Source organism: Ornithodoros turicata, chromosome 1 (assembly GCF_037126465.1).
Source record: "Ornithodoros turicata isolate Travis chromosome 1, ASM3712646v1, whole genome shotgun sequence".
Classification (NCBI taxonomy): domain Eukaryota; kingdom Metazoa; phylum Arthropoda; class Arachnida; order Ixodida; family Argasidae; genus Ornithodoros; species Ornithodoros turicata.
In genome coordinates this window covers 117,733,487-117,747,960 of record NC_088201.1, presented here as the reverse complement: position 1 = coordinate 117,747,960, position 14,474 = coordinate 117,733,487, and the positions used below count along the sequence as shown (strand labels likewise).

Below are 14,474 nucleotides of genomic sequence, written 5' to 3'. Positions count from 1 at the left end.
GAGGGCACTGAAAGCAACACACTGCTGACATCATCTGGCAAGGGAGAATGCAGGGTTTGAAGCAGACAGCAACGCTGGGTGATGTCACGGTATCCTCCTCCGGAAGAACCACCGTAATATGGAGCTCTGTTTTCTGCTCTTCGCATTTCTGTTTCGATTTGCTATTGCCATCATCTAGAAACTAATTACTTGTGCAAAATTAATGAGGACATTGTATTCGGTATCGAAGAGTGGTTTGTGCTCGGTATGATGCTCACCTAATTTTTCTCAAATCCTTCGGAAGTCTCGCTTTAAGTCACTTCAAATGCAGTAAAGTTTGAAGTGTAAAGTAAAGTTTGAAGTGTGAAGTGTTTAGAGTCAACGAGCTTTGGACAAAATTTTCACCTGTTCTTAGTAATGGGTATTGCATGCCAAGACAGGACACACTTTTATTTGTTGCCAACACAGGAGGAACTTATGGCGTCAAAGGAAACCAGAATGCAGCAAAACTTGATACATTACAAAGTTTAACAAACTTGGTACACCAAAGAATGAAGCTTACACATCTGGTTAACTGCTCTTGAGACATCTGTCTTCCTTCTGGCAGTCATTTTCTAGTTCAGGCCAGCCCAGAGTACCTTAGGCTTTCTGTCGAGGTAAAAAGGGCAGTAAAAGAAAATTTATTTCACAACACAATGCTCGCTAACCTAGCGTTTATGCAAAAGGCCATTCACTCATCTCAACCCACTGTAAAATTAAAAACTGGCACTACATTGATTGATTGTTACATTATCAGGAACAATGCAGAGTATTATTTTACAGAATGACATATGAAGTTCGTACATGGTATTAGCGATATAAACCAGCGATGAAGAGACATGAACGAGGGACGAGGACAACACGCACACTGGACTGCTCACAGTTTAATCACCAAAAGTGAACATAAAAGGTTCCACTCCTATCCAACCATGATTTATCTCTGTTTGTTACAAGGAATTCGGGATGAACCGACGCACAAAAATATACGCCATCAAAATCCATTGATAAACAGCAGGGACGGGAAGCAATGCAGATGAAAAAAAAAGTGCAGTACAATAAAACAGTTGTAATACCACAGATTCAAAGCACGCAACCAAGACTAATACAACACCCGTAAAGCTCACCTAGGTCCAGTAAAAACCTGCACTCCTTATCGATGACCGAAAGTGACTGCTCGCATCATTAAACTGCCGATAGTAAAGCGTGCATGTTATCCTTCATTCACCTTTTCATCAGGTTTATATCGCAACATATTCGTGTCAATATGCACCTTGTATTATGTAGTCTTTGCGGTCTAGTTCTTGTCATTACCACACAACACAACAACGTTCTACTCACTCTCAAGCTCGAATGAAATGGCCTTACCAGGTTTACAAAATGCACGTTGATTGCCGCAACAACAAAAGTAGTCGCCTTACCTTGTAATTACTTGTGGTCGGATCCAGTAGTCCATAAAATTCAATGCAGCGTTCCCGTTCACGCCATAACCGTCAAACACAACGGTTCAACTGAACGACACGTATTGGTTCGGATTGGAGGTCTCCTTTTGATTCTGTCGCTAGCGATGGCGATGCCACCAGACAGCGATGCTCCCACTTTCTCCAAGATTGTTGTCAAAGTGGTTTCAGTGTTCCTCATATCAGACCCCAAGTGGGCCCGTCTAACCCACTTTAATTTTCGCTTCATCAGCGAAATGTAACCATATTCTATTAAAGTGGACATTGTCAAGTCTACTTGCTGGCAAAATGGAACCACATCATTCCTTCGTGGTATCCCCGTAGGGCTGGAAAGGAACCAGTTGGGAACCACGAAGCATGCTTACAAGCATGCTTAGCATACCACTAAGCATGCTTAGCATGCTTAGAATCACTTAGACAAGCATGCTTAGAACCACTAAGCATGCTTAGTGGTTCCCTACTGGAAACACTTGACTCTGAAGTGGGACCAGTTCAGTCCACTTCAAACCACTTTGGTAGTCAAGTGGATCCACTTGGGATTCCAGTTCAAATTTCCGCCTGGGATGGGCCCCATATTGCCCAGTTTGAGCCAATATTGGGAAAATCCTTGCAATATGCCCCCATATTGCCCGCTTACACCCCATATTGACTGAAAATACAGAAATGGTACGTAACCGTGATCAACAAATGCCCAAGCAACACGGCAAGATTGAACGTTGAAGCGCGTAAAATACACAATTCAGAACACCGTTGCATCCAACAACTTCCCGCAGATGATACACATTGTTCGAAACAGTCAACGTACGTGGCAATCCCAATGTAACGTTCGCTAGAATTCGACAACTCAATATTCCACACTCTTTCAGTAGCCGCCATCTTCCTTCGCGATGCCAATCGGTAGAGTTGACTGAGAGCGAGCGGGTTGTTTGAGCGAAATTACGCGTCCTACAACTAATGCGCATGCGCGACAGCTCGAATGGACGTTTTATACGTGCTAAAATGTCGCTGGTTGGTGTAAGGATAACGGATTTGCGGCAGGCCAAGTAAACAACACAATGTTTGATAGGAAGGGATGGCTCTTCTGAAAAATTAGGTGCTTTCAAGCTGCTGCAAGCAGTGTGAATTGCTCTGGCGTATGTCCGAAAGTGTTTCACTCTCGGAGCGGGTTTGATATGTTTAGTTCACAGAATATCGCGATCCCAATGAAGGCATCTGAGGGGTCTTTGGCATTGGCAGTTCCGTGGGACTGCTTCTGTCCTTCAGCAACGTGGGCTTAGTACCCGTTCATCGTTTTTTGGCGTTTTTTTTGTTTTTAGTTTGCAGTTATGTGCAACGTTGATCAATTAGATCAGCAGAAATGAAAAAGTAAAAAATAGAGAAAAGTAATATCAGAGGTAAATATTATACAGGATTATGCTTCATTATTACACGGGCTCCCCGTTGGTGTTATCACAGAAATATTGGCAATATTGGTGCAAAATGGGGTTGCCAATATGGGCAGCCCATATTGGTCCAATATGGAGCCTGGTTGCGCTCCCCATATTGGTCCAATATTGGCAGCCCATATTGGAGCAATATTGGCGTGCTGCTTGGGATTGCTCGTTCGATTGCTGTTTCAAGGCCTCTGTCCTCTCCATGACAACCATTACTCTTCTGGTGATATCCAGAAATCGTCCAACTGTCTAATGTCATTTGAACATGCCTACAAGATATCCAGAGTATCATACTTTCAAAACCGTCACATTTTCGACACTCATGAGATTATCTTCTGAAAACATCACAATGCTGATATGCATAGGAGCTGCCTCTAATATGAGGTTTTACAATGAAGACCAGAATCATGCCTAGTTCGCACTCTCGCGTGGTGGGTGTGCTTCCAGTGATCTTTCAGAATGAACATATTTCTAGTCACTTAATGTTGTGAGTATGTGACTGTTTTTTGTAATAGGTATAATGGGCATAATAAATTTCGATTTGTACTTTTCACGGAAATGGCCTGGGAATAGTGCATCCTGGGCCGAGATTTATCTTCAAGTGCCTGAGGAAAACCACATGAAAACACCCATACAGCATATTCGGAACACGGATTCGAACTCGGATCACCTCCTACACATCTCGCTTAGAGGATCTCCTGGGGACAGATGTCCCGAGGAGGTCCAAAGAGACCAAGAGAGAGAAAGAGAGAGATAGAGAACGCGCAGTTATGTGGCACTGGGGAATTTTGACTTCCGATCATCTACTGAACGTCTCAACACAAACGTAGTAAGAAACACCATAGATTGAGAAGTTACCCGTCAAAAAAAAAGAAAAAAAACTCGTTATGAGTTAAGTTACCGTGTGAAAAATGTAACTAAGTTAATAACGAAGTTCTTAAGCCTGTAATGTAACTCGCAGTTACTGAGTTACTTAAAAAAAGAACGAGTTACTTCCAAGTTACTTCGGACACAAAACAGCATTACGCAGGTGCAGCGTGCGTTAGCAGTTGAGCTAGACCTTGAGTTGCTTGCGGAGGTGGGCAACATGCTTAGATCGTTTTCGTTTATGTCCAACAATAGACCTCTCCGTGTTTGTAAAAAAATGACGTCATAGTTTCGAGAGCGCCACAAATTTTGTAGAGGTGAACAAGGTCGCTCCCGAAACCCACGGTCTTTAGGTAATTACGATGGTCCCTGAAAGGGACGCGACCTTCGGTCCTACTTTTCTTTCAATGGGAGGCAGCGTACAAGTGCCCTTTTGTGGAACCCAGCCCTCTCCTTCCGATTTGTTTTGGTTTCAGTCTTTCTACCAACGTCATGATGACGTTTCTCTGGTAGAGGTCTATTCACGCTTTGCATCTTACTCCCTTGTGGGCGCACAATTCTTCAGCTTCCTTTCAATGGCAGCGGTTTCTTACTTCCTGAATCAAATACTGTAATTGGTTGAATGTCACGTTTCATGGCAAAAATGCCATGAAGGAAAATATGTGGCCGTGAGCGAAAAGCGAATTAAAAGTAACTTGGAACTTAACTTAAGTTATTTTGGCAAAGTTACCTGGAAAAGAAACGAGTTCCTCTGAAAGTTACCACGGCACAAAAGTACGGAGTTAAGTTACAAGTTACCAAAAAAAAAAAAAAGAACTTAGTTACAGGAACGAGTTACCTCGAACTCTGAGAAAGACAGATGGTATATTGATGGTGAGTTAATACTCCCTGCAATTCTTGGCTTCATTGTTGTTTGTGTTCGTTAATCGAATCAAAATTTATTACACCCCCGCCCCCTTCCTTTTGTTTCGCGAGCTGGGCTCTCGAATGTGCAGAAGCTCGCAAAACAAGCAATATGAATGTATCTGTTTTCTCATTGGAAGGCAATGCCACTGTCTTTCTCAAAGTTCTTAGTTGTCCTAGGAGCTCTTTTTTTATTTCTTTGTTTGGTTTTTGAAACACGGCGCCGGTTATCCGTTGTGGGAAATATTGGTTACAAAAAGAGGAGCGTCCGGAAAATCCAATATGTGATATCTACTAAAAACGTATGCTGCATTCTAAAAAAAAAAAACATGTGACCGCTTTACGCCATCAATTTTACCATATACATGCAACATCCTACATTGGTTTAGGTAGTGTCCCTGTCAGTAATTAACGGGCGAACGAGGCCAACTGAATATCAGCTGGACCTCTATGGGAGAAATATCTCACTCCCACGGATCTGTATCCGGTGTACCACGAAGGGATCTCCAGTAGATGTCTAGGAAGTTTTCTTCTGTCCGAACAAAAAATATCTGACGCTAGAAATTTAAACACATGCACATACACAAGATGTCCAGTAGATGTTTTGAATTATTCTCAAGATGTTTTCTGGACATCCAGCATCAGGCAAAAGGAATATCCATGGGAGGTCCATTTGACAACAGTTGAATATTTACAGATAACTTGAATATATCAAATGTTCAGTGTCGAATATTATCTGGATGTCTACAGGATATAGCATGGTTGCATGGGCACTGCCAGGGGTTAGCGGGTTCGTCATTGATTCATTATATAGGGTGTCCAAGGAAATGTGTCACTGAATTATAACAATAAAAAAAACTACGCCACCCGGAATCCTGCGTTCAACGGTATTTGTTCCTACTAGGTTTTGCGACCTCTTGATGTGCATGTCACGTATCGTAAGTTTAATATTTGCGAACTGAACTCGGAAATTTGCAAAGTAGAGTTCACTTTCTACCACACCAATATGAAGAGCGTGCCGAATTCACACAAATTCATGATAATTGACAGTGATATTCACAAGCTATCCCATCAAAAAAAAATAAAAAATAAAAAAAACAGCCGAACATCACGCTTTTCGGAGCACCGTACCATAAAGCGTGGCGACTGTTTGAGCGCAATCGCCCTCAGTCCGACGAAAGGAGGTTCCCAACCCAGCCCACAAACTGATAGTAGCAAAAGTGACAGTTCCTGAAATTGGGAGGTGGAAAGCATGATCCCAGCGAAAGTCGGACGCGATAAGCCATGCCTGTGTTATCTCTTTCTGCGATGCCGGTGTGGGCTGGGTCTCCAACCTCCTTTCGTCGGACTGACAACGATTGAGGTGGCGCGCGCCATCCTCTGGGAGCTCCGTAGAGCATGATGTTCGGCTATTTTTTCCGATGGGATACCTCGTGAATATCCCTGTCAATTATCATTAATTTGGGTAAATTAGACACGCTCTTCACATTCTTGGGGAAAAAAGTGACTTTTAGTTGGCAATTTTCTTTGGCAAAAATTTACCTAATTAAACTTATGTTACACGACATTCATATCAGGAGGTGGCAAAAACATAGTAAGGACAAATGCCGTCGACCGCATGACTCCAGGTGCTGTACTTTTTTATTATAATTTAATGACACGTTTTCTGGGACACCCTGTATGTTGAACTTTCATGTGTTTCTTTTGATGAAAGATATCTGGAAGTTGTACAGTGCGAACACTGTTGCGCTAAATTAGTTGGGACTGATGTATCCTGCAGGCTAATCGAGCTGAAGAGCTTCTCTCCTGGGTCATAGGTTTCCAGGGTGCGGTTCAGGCAGTAAAAATCACAGGAAGAATATGTTCCAACAAACAAGCGGTACTCACAAATTGCATTAATCATTCACGTCATAACGTCAATCATAAACGTGCGGAACCAGCTGGTGTGCCCTAGCGGTTAGTCCAACAAGAGATCGTTGTTGAGTGTTGTGCACCGTGTCGTTTATTCTGTGTTCCCCGACACCGTCCTTTTTGAACACGATGGAAATGGATGTTCCGAGACTGGAACACAGCACGGAAGCCTCAAGTGCCTAAAAATATTGAATGAATGAAGTCACTGGAAAGGTTAGCCAGCTGTACGACTCGAACCACATCACTGGATTGTCGGTCCAGGGCTCTGCCAATTGAGCTACGCTAACACACGAACACGCACATCACATTTTTGTGTGTTAGCTTAGCTCAATTAGCAGAGCCCTGGACCTGCAATCAACAAGATGTGGGTTCGGGTCCTACAGCTGGCTAACCTTTTCACTGACTTCCTTCTTTCACCGTTCTTTTATTAATTTTACTATAGAGGTTAGTATGATCGCCACCCAATCCGAGACTGGAAGGTGACTTGGGTTTCAATCTCCGCACCGACTGTACTGTCCGAGTTTTTGCGGCAGATTTTCAGGACGAGTATCAGCAGAGTTACCCCTGAAGTCGACCCAGGAGGCATAATAGCCTCCATGACTCCAAATCATATTTACTGTCCACGTTTTATGCCACTCATAGCCACAGTGTTGTCCTCTATCACTATCAACCCAGTTTCCACTTCGCCGAATTCACGTTGCTACAATGACTTGGTAGCCGAAATCTTTGCATACCACGTCTAAACTGGGAAATGACTGCATTGCTCTCACTGGTTGCTTTCCCTGGGTACTCCTCAGAGTCGGTAAGGATCCCGATGAAGTTATCTCAGCGCGCACGGTCCTCCCAGGGCAACATGCCTTCCGCCACAATGGAACGCTCGGTAATACTCCCCACCAATCAACCAATTCACCTATTTTCTTATTCCAGGGACGTTGTGTGTCCTCTATGAGAGTATCCACTTGAAGGGTGATATCCTTGCCCAAGAGGTCACAACTCAGATGTCGCCCGTCCTGTTCATCTGCTAGCAGCACGTCCGTGACCAGCTTGACTCAGGTTGAGTGCTTTGGCTTATTCTTCCGGGACGACATCGATGATCGTCCATTCTGACACATCTTTGCTATATGACCGGACCTCCCACAAGAGCGACACTGTTCTTCTCTTGATCTGCATGAATTACATCAGCGGTTGGTATTCACAAGGTGGAAATACCTGCGACGCTCAGCCTCTCGCCCCGCAATCTTGTGAACGGGAACTTCAGAATAAAGTTGACGTGACTCTTTTTCTGCCGCGCCAATGAACACTCCGCCAAGCGAATGGCCGACTCCAACGTCAACATTTTTTCCAGGACAAGCCTTTCTCGCACTCTCTGCTCACGTAAGTCAACGATGAAGGCTGTCAACAACGAGCAATCCCGGGTGTCAGACTCACCATCGTGTTCAGAACGACCAACAATGACTGAGAGTCTCTTCACAAAGTCCTTGACCAACTCGTTTTCCTCCTGTCAGGACGAGAAACGCTTGAATCGTTCAAATTCTTTGAACCGCTTCTCTGTGTAATGTTCCAACAGCTTCGCCATGATGTCCTTGGAAGAAACTTTCATGATGTCTTAAGGTCGCAGTAAATTGCACAGGCTTTAGAAAACTTCCGCGCTCAACAAAGAAATGAGGAGATATCTGTTGACGGCGTCGTCGGTAACTCTCCCTACCCGAATAGCAGCGAGTAACCTTACTTGAAACATGTTCCATTCTTCCTTCGAAGGATAGAACGTTCTCGGTCTACGAAAGCCGCGCGGTCCCTGAGGTGCTCCACCCGTCGAGTGGAAGGACTTCTTGTCCTCTAGTAGCATCGTAGAATGTCAGGCTCCTCGTCATTTGTGATCACTTGTAGAGACGTTGAGTAAGAAAACCAACGTTTATTCCGAGATGGAGCCGGGACTGGAATTTAGCACGGATCAGGAAGCAAGCAAGCACGCACACAATCAACAACAGCGCGAGCAAAGCAACCTTAGCCCAGACGCAATACAACACTTAGTTCACTTAGCTAACAAGGGTAAGCCCAGAAGTCTCTTCCTGAGGCTGACGCTTGATGTACGATGGTAGTTAGAGAGTATAAAACGGCTGACTCGGTTGTGTATCGATTCTAACATTTTGATGAGGTTATCAGTTCCAAGATCCGATACCGATGATGCGTACTCTAATTTTGGTCGCACGAGAGATCTGTATAGCTGCTGCTTAAAATTGGAAGGGGCCATGTAGAATAAGCGTCTGGTGAAGTCAAGAGAAGAGATAGCTGAATTACAAATGCGCGCGATATGAGACCTCGAAGAGAGGTCCCACTAAATATGAGTCCCAAGATACTTATATTCATATACTTGATTGAGTGGGACGTCGCTAATTTCATATCGAAAGGATGGGTGGCTGAGTACGTGAACGAGAGATCTTTAAATGTATATATTTATTAATATTCATTTCCATGGACCATGCTGAGCACGAGCCGAGAAAAGAGTCAAGACCGCAGAATATGAGAATCACACGGATTTGTTATAGCTTGACACAGTCGTCAGAATAATGCCGAATGGAAGACCTAATGAGATACCATACCATACACCATATAACCATAATCAGATACCATATATATCAAAAGCTGTTGACCATGTTACCTTCAGATTATGAATTACTTGTTATTTGTTTATGTATCAGCTGGCGTTAAGTCTCAGGGAGACTGGAATGAAGGTGCAAACAATGGCTTTGGGATGAAGTGTAACTGAACATGAGAAGGGAGCTTCCAAAGACACTTGTTGAACTTGGTCACTAGATGTTCTGCTTTATGAAGTTCATTATTATGTTCATCAAGAGTAAACGTAATTCTCTTCCGCTGTCTGTTGGTGGCAAGAATACCACATTTTTCTGCGGTTCTTAGCTCCGATAACGCGGTACTCAACGTATTCTTGGCATTCCGATTCAGCATTTAAAACGACAATTTAGTTGAGTATCATGTGAGTTCAGCCGACACTTACAGTGCCGCGTTTGCCAAAAGGGAGTCTGGCCATTAATGGGAACTGCCTATACATGAAGCTCCACCCACTTTTTGAGCTATCTGGCCAATCGCGAGCCAAAATACAGTTCGCTATTAATCCCAGGGTACAGGGTTGTAGAGGAAGAGTATCGTCCTCTACATCCTCTCCTCGGCATAATTCGGCCCAGTACCATCTCAAATTTCACAACGACGGCTATTATGGGGCAGCAACATCCGCTCACCTGCTCAAGACAGCAGACGATGGCGCTAGGGCCCACCTATCGTGAGTCACCGAGCACGTCTCTCCGCCGGGGCTCGTAATCGGAGGCTACGCTCACTTCTACTGACCCGGCACTCTTCGGCTTCAACGCCCCGTACCGGTCGCGGTACGCCGTGGTCCCGCACTCTTCTTCAGGCCTCCACGTACTTCGCGATGGCACACCCCGGCATCACCAGCGACTGTTCAATGAGCGACACGCTCCACTACCGGTATCGGTACGTCGCTGTTCTTACGCCCTGATGCCGCACATGCGTCAGCTCGGCAACGCTTTCCGGAGGTCGCTCGTGGAAATGTCTCACGCTGCCCCCATCGTCCTGCTTCCACTTGACACGACGCAAGCTGATCACTGGCGCAGCAGCACGACGGCACAGCGCACTAAATCGACCGTCCGCAACAACGTTCTACAACGAATGTCCACGCCCGCTATCCTGCCGCGCCTGCTGCCGCGAACTCAAGCCGTACTTTCTCACTTCTCAAGCCTCACTTTCCCACGTCCACGTGCCGTCGCCATTCCTTCCGTCTTAGTATCGACGCCAACTTCAACCACTCAACCGCAAGCGCCGCGCCGCGTCTGAGGGGGGGAGTGATGTAGCGGCCGGTGGACAGCGACGAAGATGGCCACGCGCCTGGAGCACCTGCCTCAGTTCCACCGGCGCGGCCATGGAGATAGGCCACCGTCATCGCCTCTCCGTGGCATACCATCATCGCCGGTCGGGGCTCATGTAGAGGAAGAGTATCGTCCTCTACAGGGTTATTGCTCTAACGTGTCCAGAAATTTTGTTTAAAGCGAGCGATAAAAGAGAAACGAACGCTACTTTTCAGGTACTTGACTAAGAAACACGTTCTACTAGTGAAGCAGTACCTGTTCCTTTCTCAAGTAGCGGAAAACTACCACTTGCTTTTTTGTTTATCGCTCGCTTTAAATATAATTTCTCGACACGTTCGAGCAAACCCCCTTTATGTCACCTGTATTAACTGCGTGCCGACATCTTCGAAAAACTGGATTCGATTAGGTTGAGTAGCATATTCTCTGATGACGCACCAACATAACCGATTTTGCGTCCACTTTTGTCGGCGCCATCTCGGTGGAGAGATGCATGGAAAGACGCAGAGCAGCTTACTACCAGACTTGGTTGGCCGGCGGAACCGCTTGTTGGAACAGGCTTCTGGTGTTATACGTATTTTCACAATGGAACGTAACAAGATTGAATCAAGAACGGGCAGAGATGTGTACACCAATAAATCTGTCATCAAATGCAAATTTTTCGCCATTTGTAGAATTTTCCTGGCTATTTTCGTGCGATCGCTATCTTTACTAGCCCTAACAAGGACGACGAAACATATTCTTTTCACGTAGACGTCGACACTGCAGCGCAATTTAAAGGTTATTTGCAAGGTAATTGCAAAAGAATATACAGTTACGGAATAAAATTGGTGCAGTTTGAGAAAAAAAATGTCATGATAACCACGCTTCGCCGTTCCAAGATACGCCGCCATCTTCGAGTAAATTTTGGTGTCACCAGGGCCCGCATACAAAAAAGCAGTCAATGGAAAACGCTCAATTTGATTGGCAGGTGGAGCCTCTCTTTTTTTTGGCTGCGCCTCTCTACCAGACTCCATTTGGCACACACGACACTGGACACGTAAGCCTCTAGCTTCTGCTATGTGTGAATTACATTAAAAATCTTACAGAAGAATGACATCAGGAACTTCTCTAAATTAACTTTCCAGATCGAACTGCAGATTGGTCCTTGCAACGCACTTCAATGAATGTAGTATCAGCCTTCATCGATCATGTCCCGATCACGAACGACAACAGCGTCACAGGTGGCTGTGGTGAATTTGCAACAATCGACACCACGAAGGTATGCGTACGGCGTACTGTGCAAATCGGTATTAGTCAGTAGGACGAAGCCGTAGTTCGACTTGTAGCAGCTCGCAATGAGAAGTCCCGAATGAAATTTATGTTCTAAATTGAGTTCGGTACATACTCACAAGGATTTTTTTATAAACCTTGCGCTTAAGAGCATGAACATTTAAACTTACCCCGTCATTAAAATAGCAATGTGTTCATCTTCTTCGTATTGTTTGTAATGTTTCTTGAACTTCTCCAAGGTACTTGTGAAGTTCAAGTAAGATTTCCCACCCTTGAATACCTTGGTCAGAATTGTGTCACTGTACGACTGCAAGAGAACGACAACAGACGAAAGACACAACACTTCTCCTTGAGTTTGTCGGCGAAGAAAACGACGGGTCGCCACTTCCTTTAGCACTACCGTGGTGACAGATGAGCGGCACTTCGTGTACGAAACATTGGATTGCTGCTCTCAGAAGACTCTTTGACATTCTCTTGACGTCGAACCCCGTGAAGTACGCGTGGCGTGTGTAAATTAATTAAATTTATATAAAAAAGTAAACAAATAAAGAGTTTTAAAACATTAAATAAATGTGTAAATTCTCGAGAAAAAGAACCGTACGAACTTCTTTTTTCAATTTTTGCAACGATCCCAGAACAGAAAAAAAAAAATCCAATATACTGCCTGCACCCGTTGTCGGGCTCTCGACAGAGGCCAGATCCATGGACGGACATTGCCCGTAGACAATGAACAAGAAGACAGAAATCCGCGTTCTCCTCTTTTTGCTTTGAGCTACTCATGAGCCCTGTGACACCAGTTATCTACGTTTGCTAGACTGCGCAAAGCTGCTCGAGGCAGAATTAAATTTCAAAATCGGCGTTGAATCGAATGAAGGTAATTGATGTGATGCAAAATTGTATGCTGTGACTTACACTGAGCTTGTTTATGCGTCCAACCGTAAAATGTACCTTGGGTTCCACCAAGTCCTTAAATCTCAGATTTATCTGAAACGAAACGAGCATCACACAATGAATGACGTGACATATGCAACAGATTAATGCGACGGAAAAGTAAAAAGGAATTGGTCATTAAGGTTTGCAAGGAAAAGTTAACGAGCAATGGTTGATGCTGATGTTGGCGAATAAAATAAAACACCATTTGTTTCTTGTTTCTTATGTACCACATATCTACCGTGTGAACTGGGCTGACGAAGCCCTACTTGGGATAGACGGCCCTCCTGAGCTACGTAGTGGCATTCTTGGTAAGCAATCACACCAACTGCGTATGCAGATGCCAGGAGAAGCTTACATGTCCTGGTAGTTTATAAAATTATTGTTTCTCAATAAACAGTTTGTTTTGTTATATCCCCAACTGTAGTTGTCGTAGCTGTGCTGAGGAGCTGCAACTTTAGTAAGACTGCCGTCCGCAGCTCGGTAGCGTAAAGCAGAGCCACATGCAAAATATGAATTCCTGAGCTTCGGCTTCCCTTCCCTTTGCATATGCAGTTTCTAGGTTTCCACTGGAACTGGAATCTAAACAGGACCCACAAAAAATGTACCCGGGAGAAATGCTCAGGAAATATTGTTCCAGGATGTCACCCAAAGTAAGGTCACGAATTATTATGCACATGCACATTTATATTATGCACCTCAACATAAATAATGGGGTCACTAGGTGCAAATGCCTTTCATCCGTGAGTTAACATCGTGAAAGTTGATGGGTAAAGAGTAGGCGAGTAATGGTTTTATAATGACCGTACCGTATATAAGCGACAAATACACATAGCATCTTTATGAATATTAACGTATACAACATGTATAGCAGGATTGTTAAAGATAATTTTAAAAAGTAACTGAGCTATAGTTACAGACACATAGGTTCAAAAAGTATCTGACTTACAGCTACAGATACACTATTTCAAGAGATACATTGATACACTTACAGATACCTCAAAAATATGCTCAGTACCTTTACAGTTACTTGGTACATTTTGCCAATTGAATTAATTTGTCCAGCTGCTGCCCCTTTTCCTTCGAGCCCGCTGCCTATTTCTATAGGGACCTTTCTTTGTATAACAGATTCGACGCACACTGACTAGATAGCACTGACAGGCAATGACTGACTGTACATGACTAAATTATACGTAGTACTGGACTGGCAAACAATGCCACGTTAGAGGGTTATGATAAGTTGATAGCTCACAGTGAAAAGAACTATCAACGTATCATACATATTCGTCTGTGTTTGCTTGAATTTTTGAACCTTTTGTTTGGTTGAAGGAGTACAGCCTTTTCAAAACTCTATCTGTGTGGTCAGAGATTCGTAGACACAACACGCTCCAACTGAGCAGCCTCTCAACTGCGACACTGCTTTGCAGTTCAGTGATGTACTTCAAAAACACGGACTCGACTACTCAGGGGGGCTGCATAGCAACTAGCGTCTTTTAATGCCGTTAAGGCTGTGTACTTTACGAACTCCTGTTCCCACTCCGGAACCGATGTTCTCGTTGGACTTTATCAAAAAGTGTGTCACAACCCTGACAGTCACAATCAGCAGTACTGTACTGCATGAAGCGTAGCTCAGTTACTCCATTTCTCGTTCCAACTGCCATCCAAGACACCGACTACTCTCCTCTAAACAATGCTTTTGAGTCGTGGGTGTGACACGCAGTCACAGTTAATCTTTCATCTGACATCATTGAATGAAACCGCTCCCTTAATCCTGTACTGAAGGT

General features: G+C 44.3%; 1 protein-coding gene across 1 annotated transcript in view; it reads right to left on the bottom strand.

Annotated features, from left to right (window-relative positions):
* Positions 1-14,474, bottom strand: part of LOC135378558 (venom metalloproteinase BumaMPs1-like) — a 95,220-nt gene that overhangs the window by 14,284 nt on the left and 66,462 nt on the right. The window contains exons 7-8 of the mRNA XM_064611606.1: positions 12,673-12,744; positions 11,931-12,067 (exon numbers count right to left, since the gene is read on the bottom strand). Of these exons, the coding sequence (XP_064467676.1) occupies positions 11,931-12,067; positions 12,673-12,744 (209 nt within the window). The remainder of the gene's footprint in view (positions 1-11,930; positions 12,068-12,672; positions 12,745-14,474) is intronic.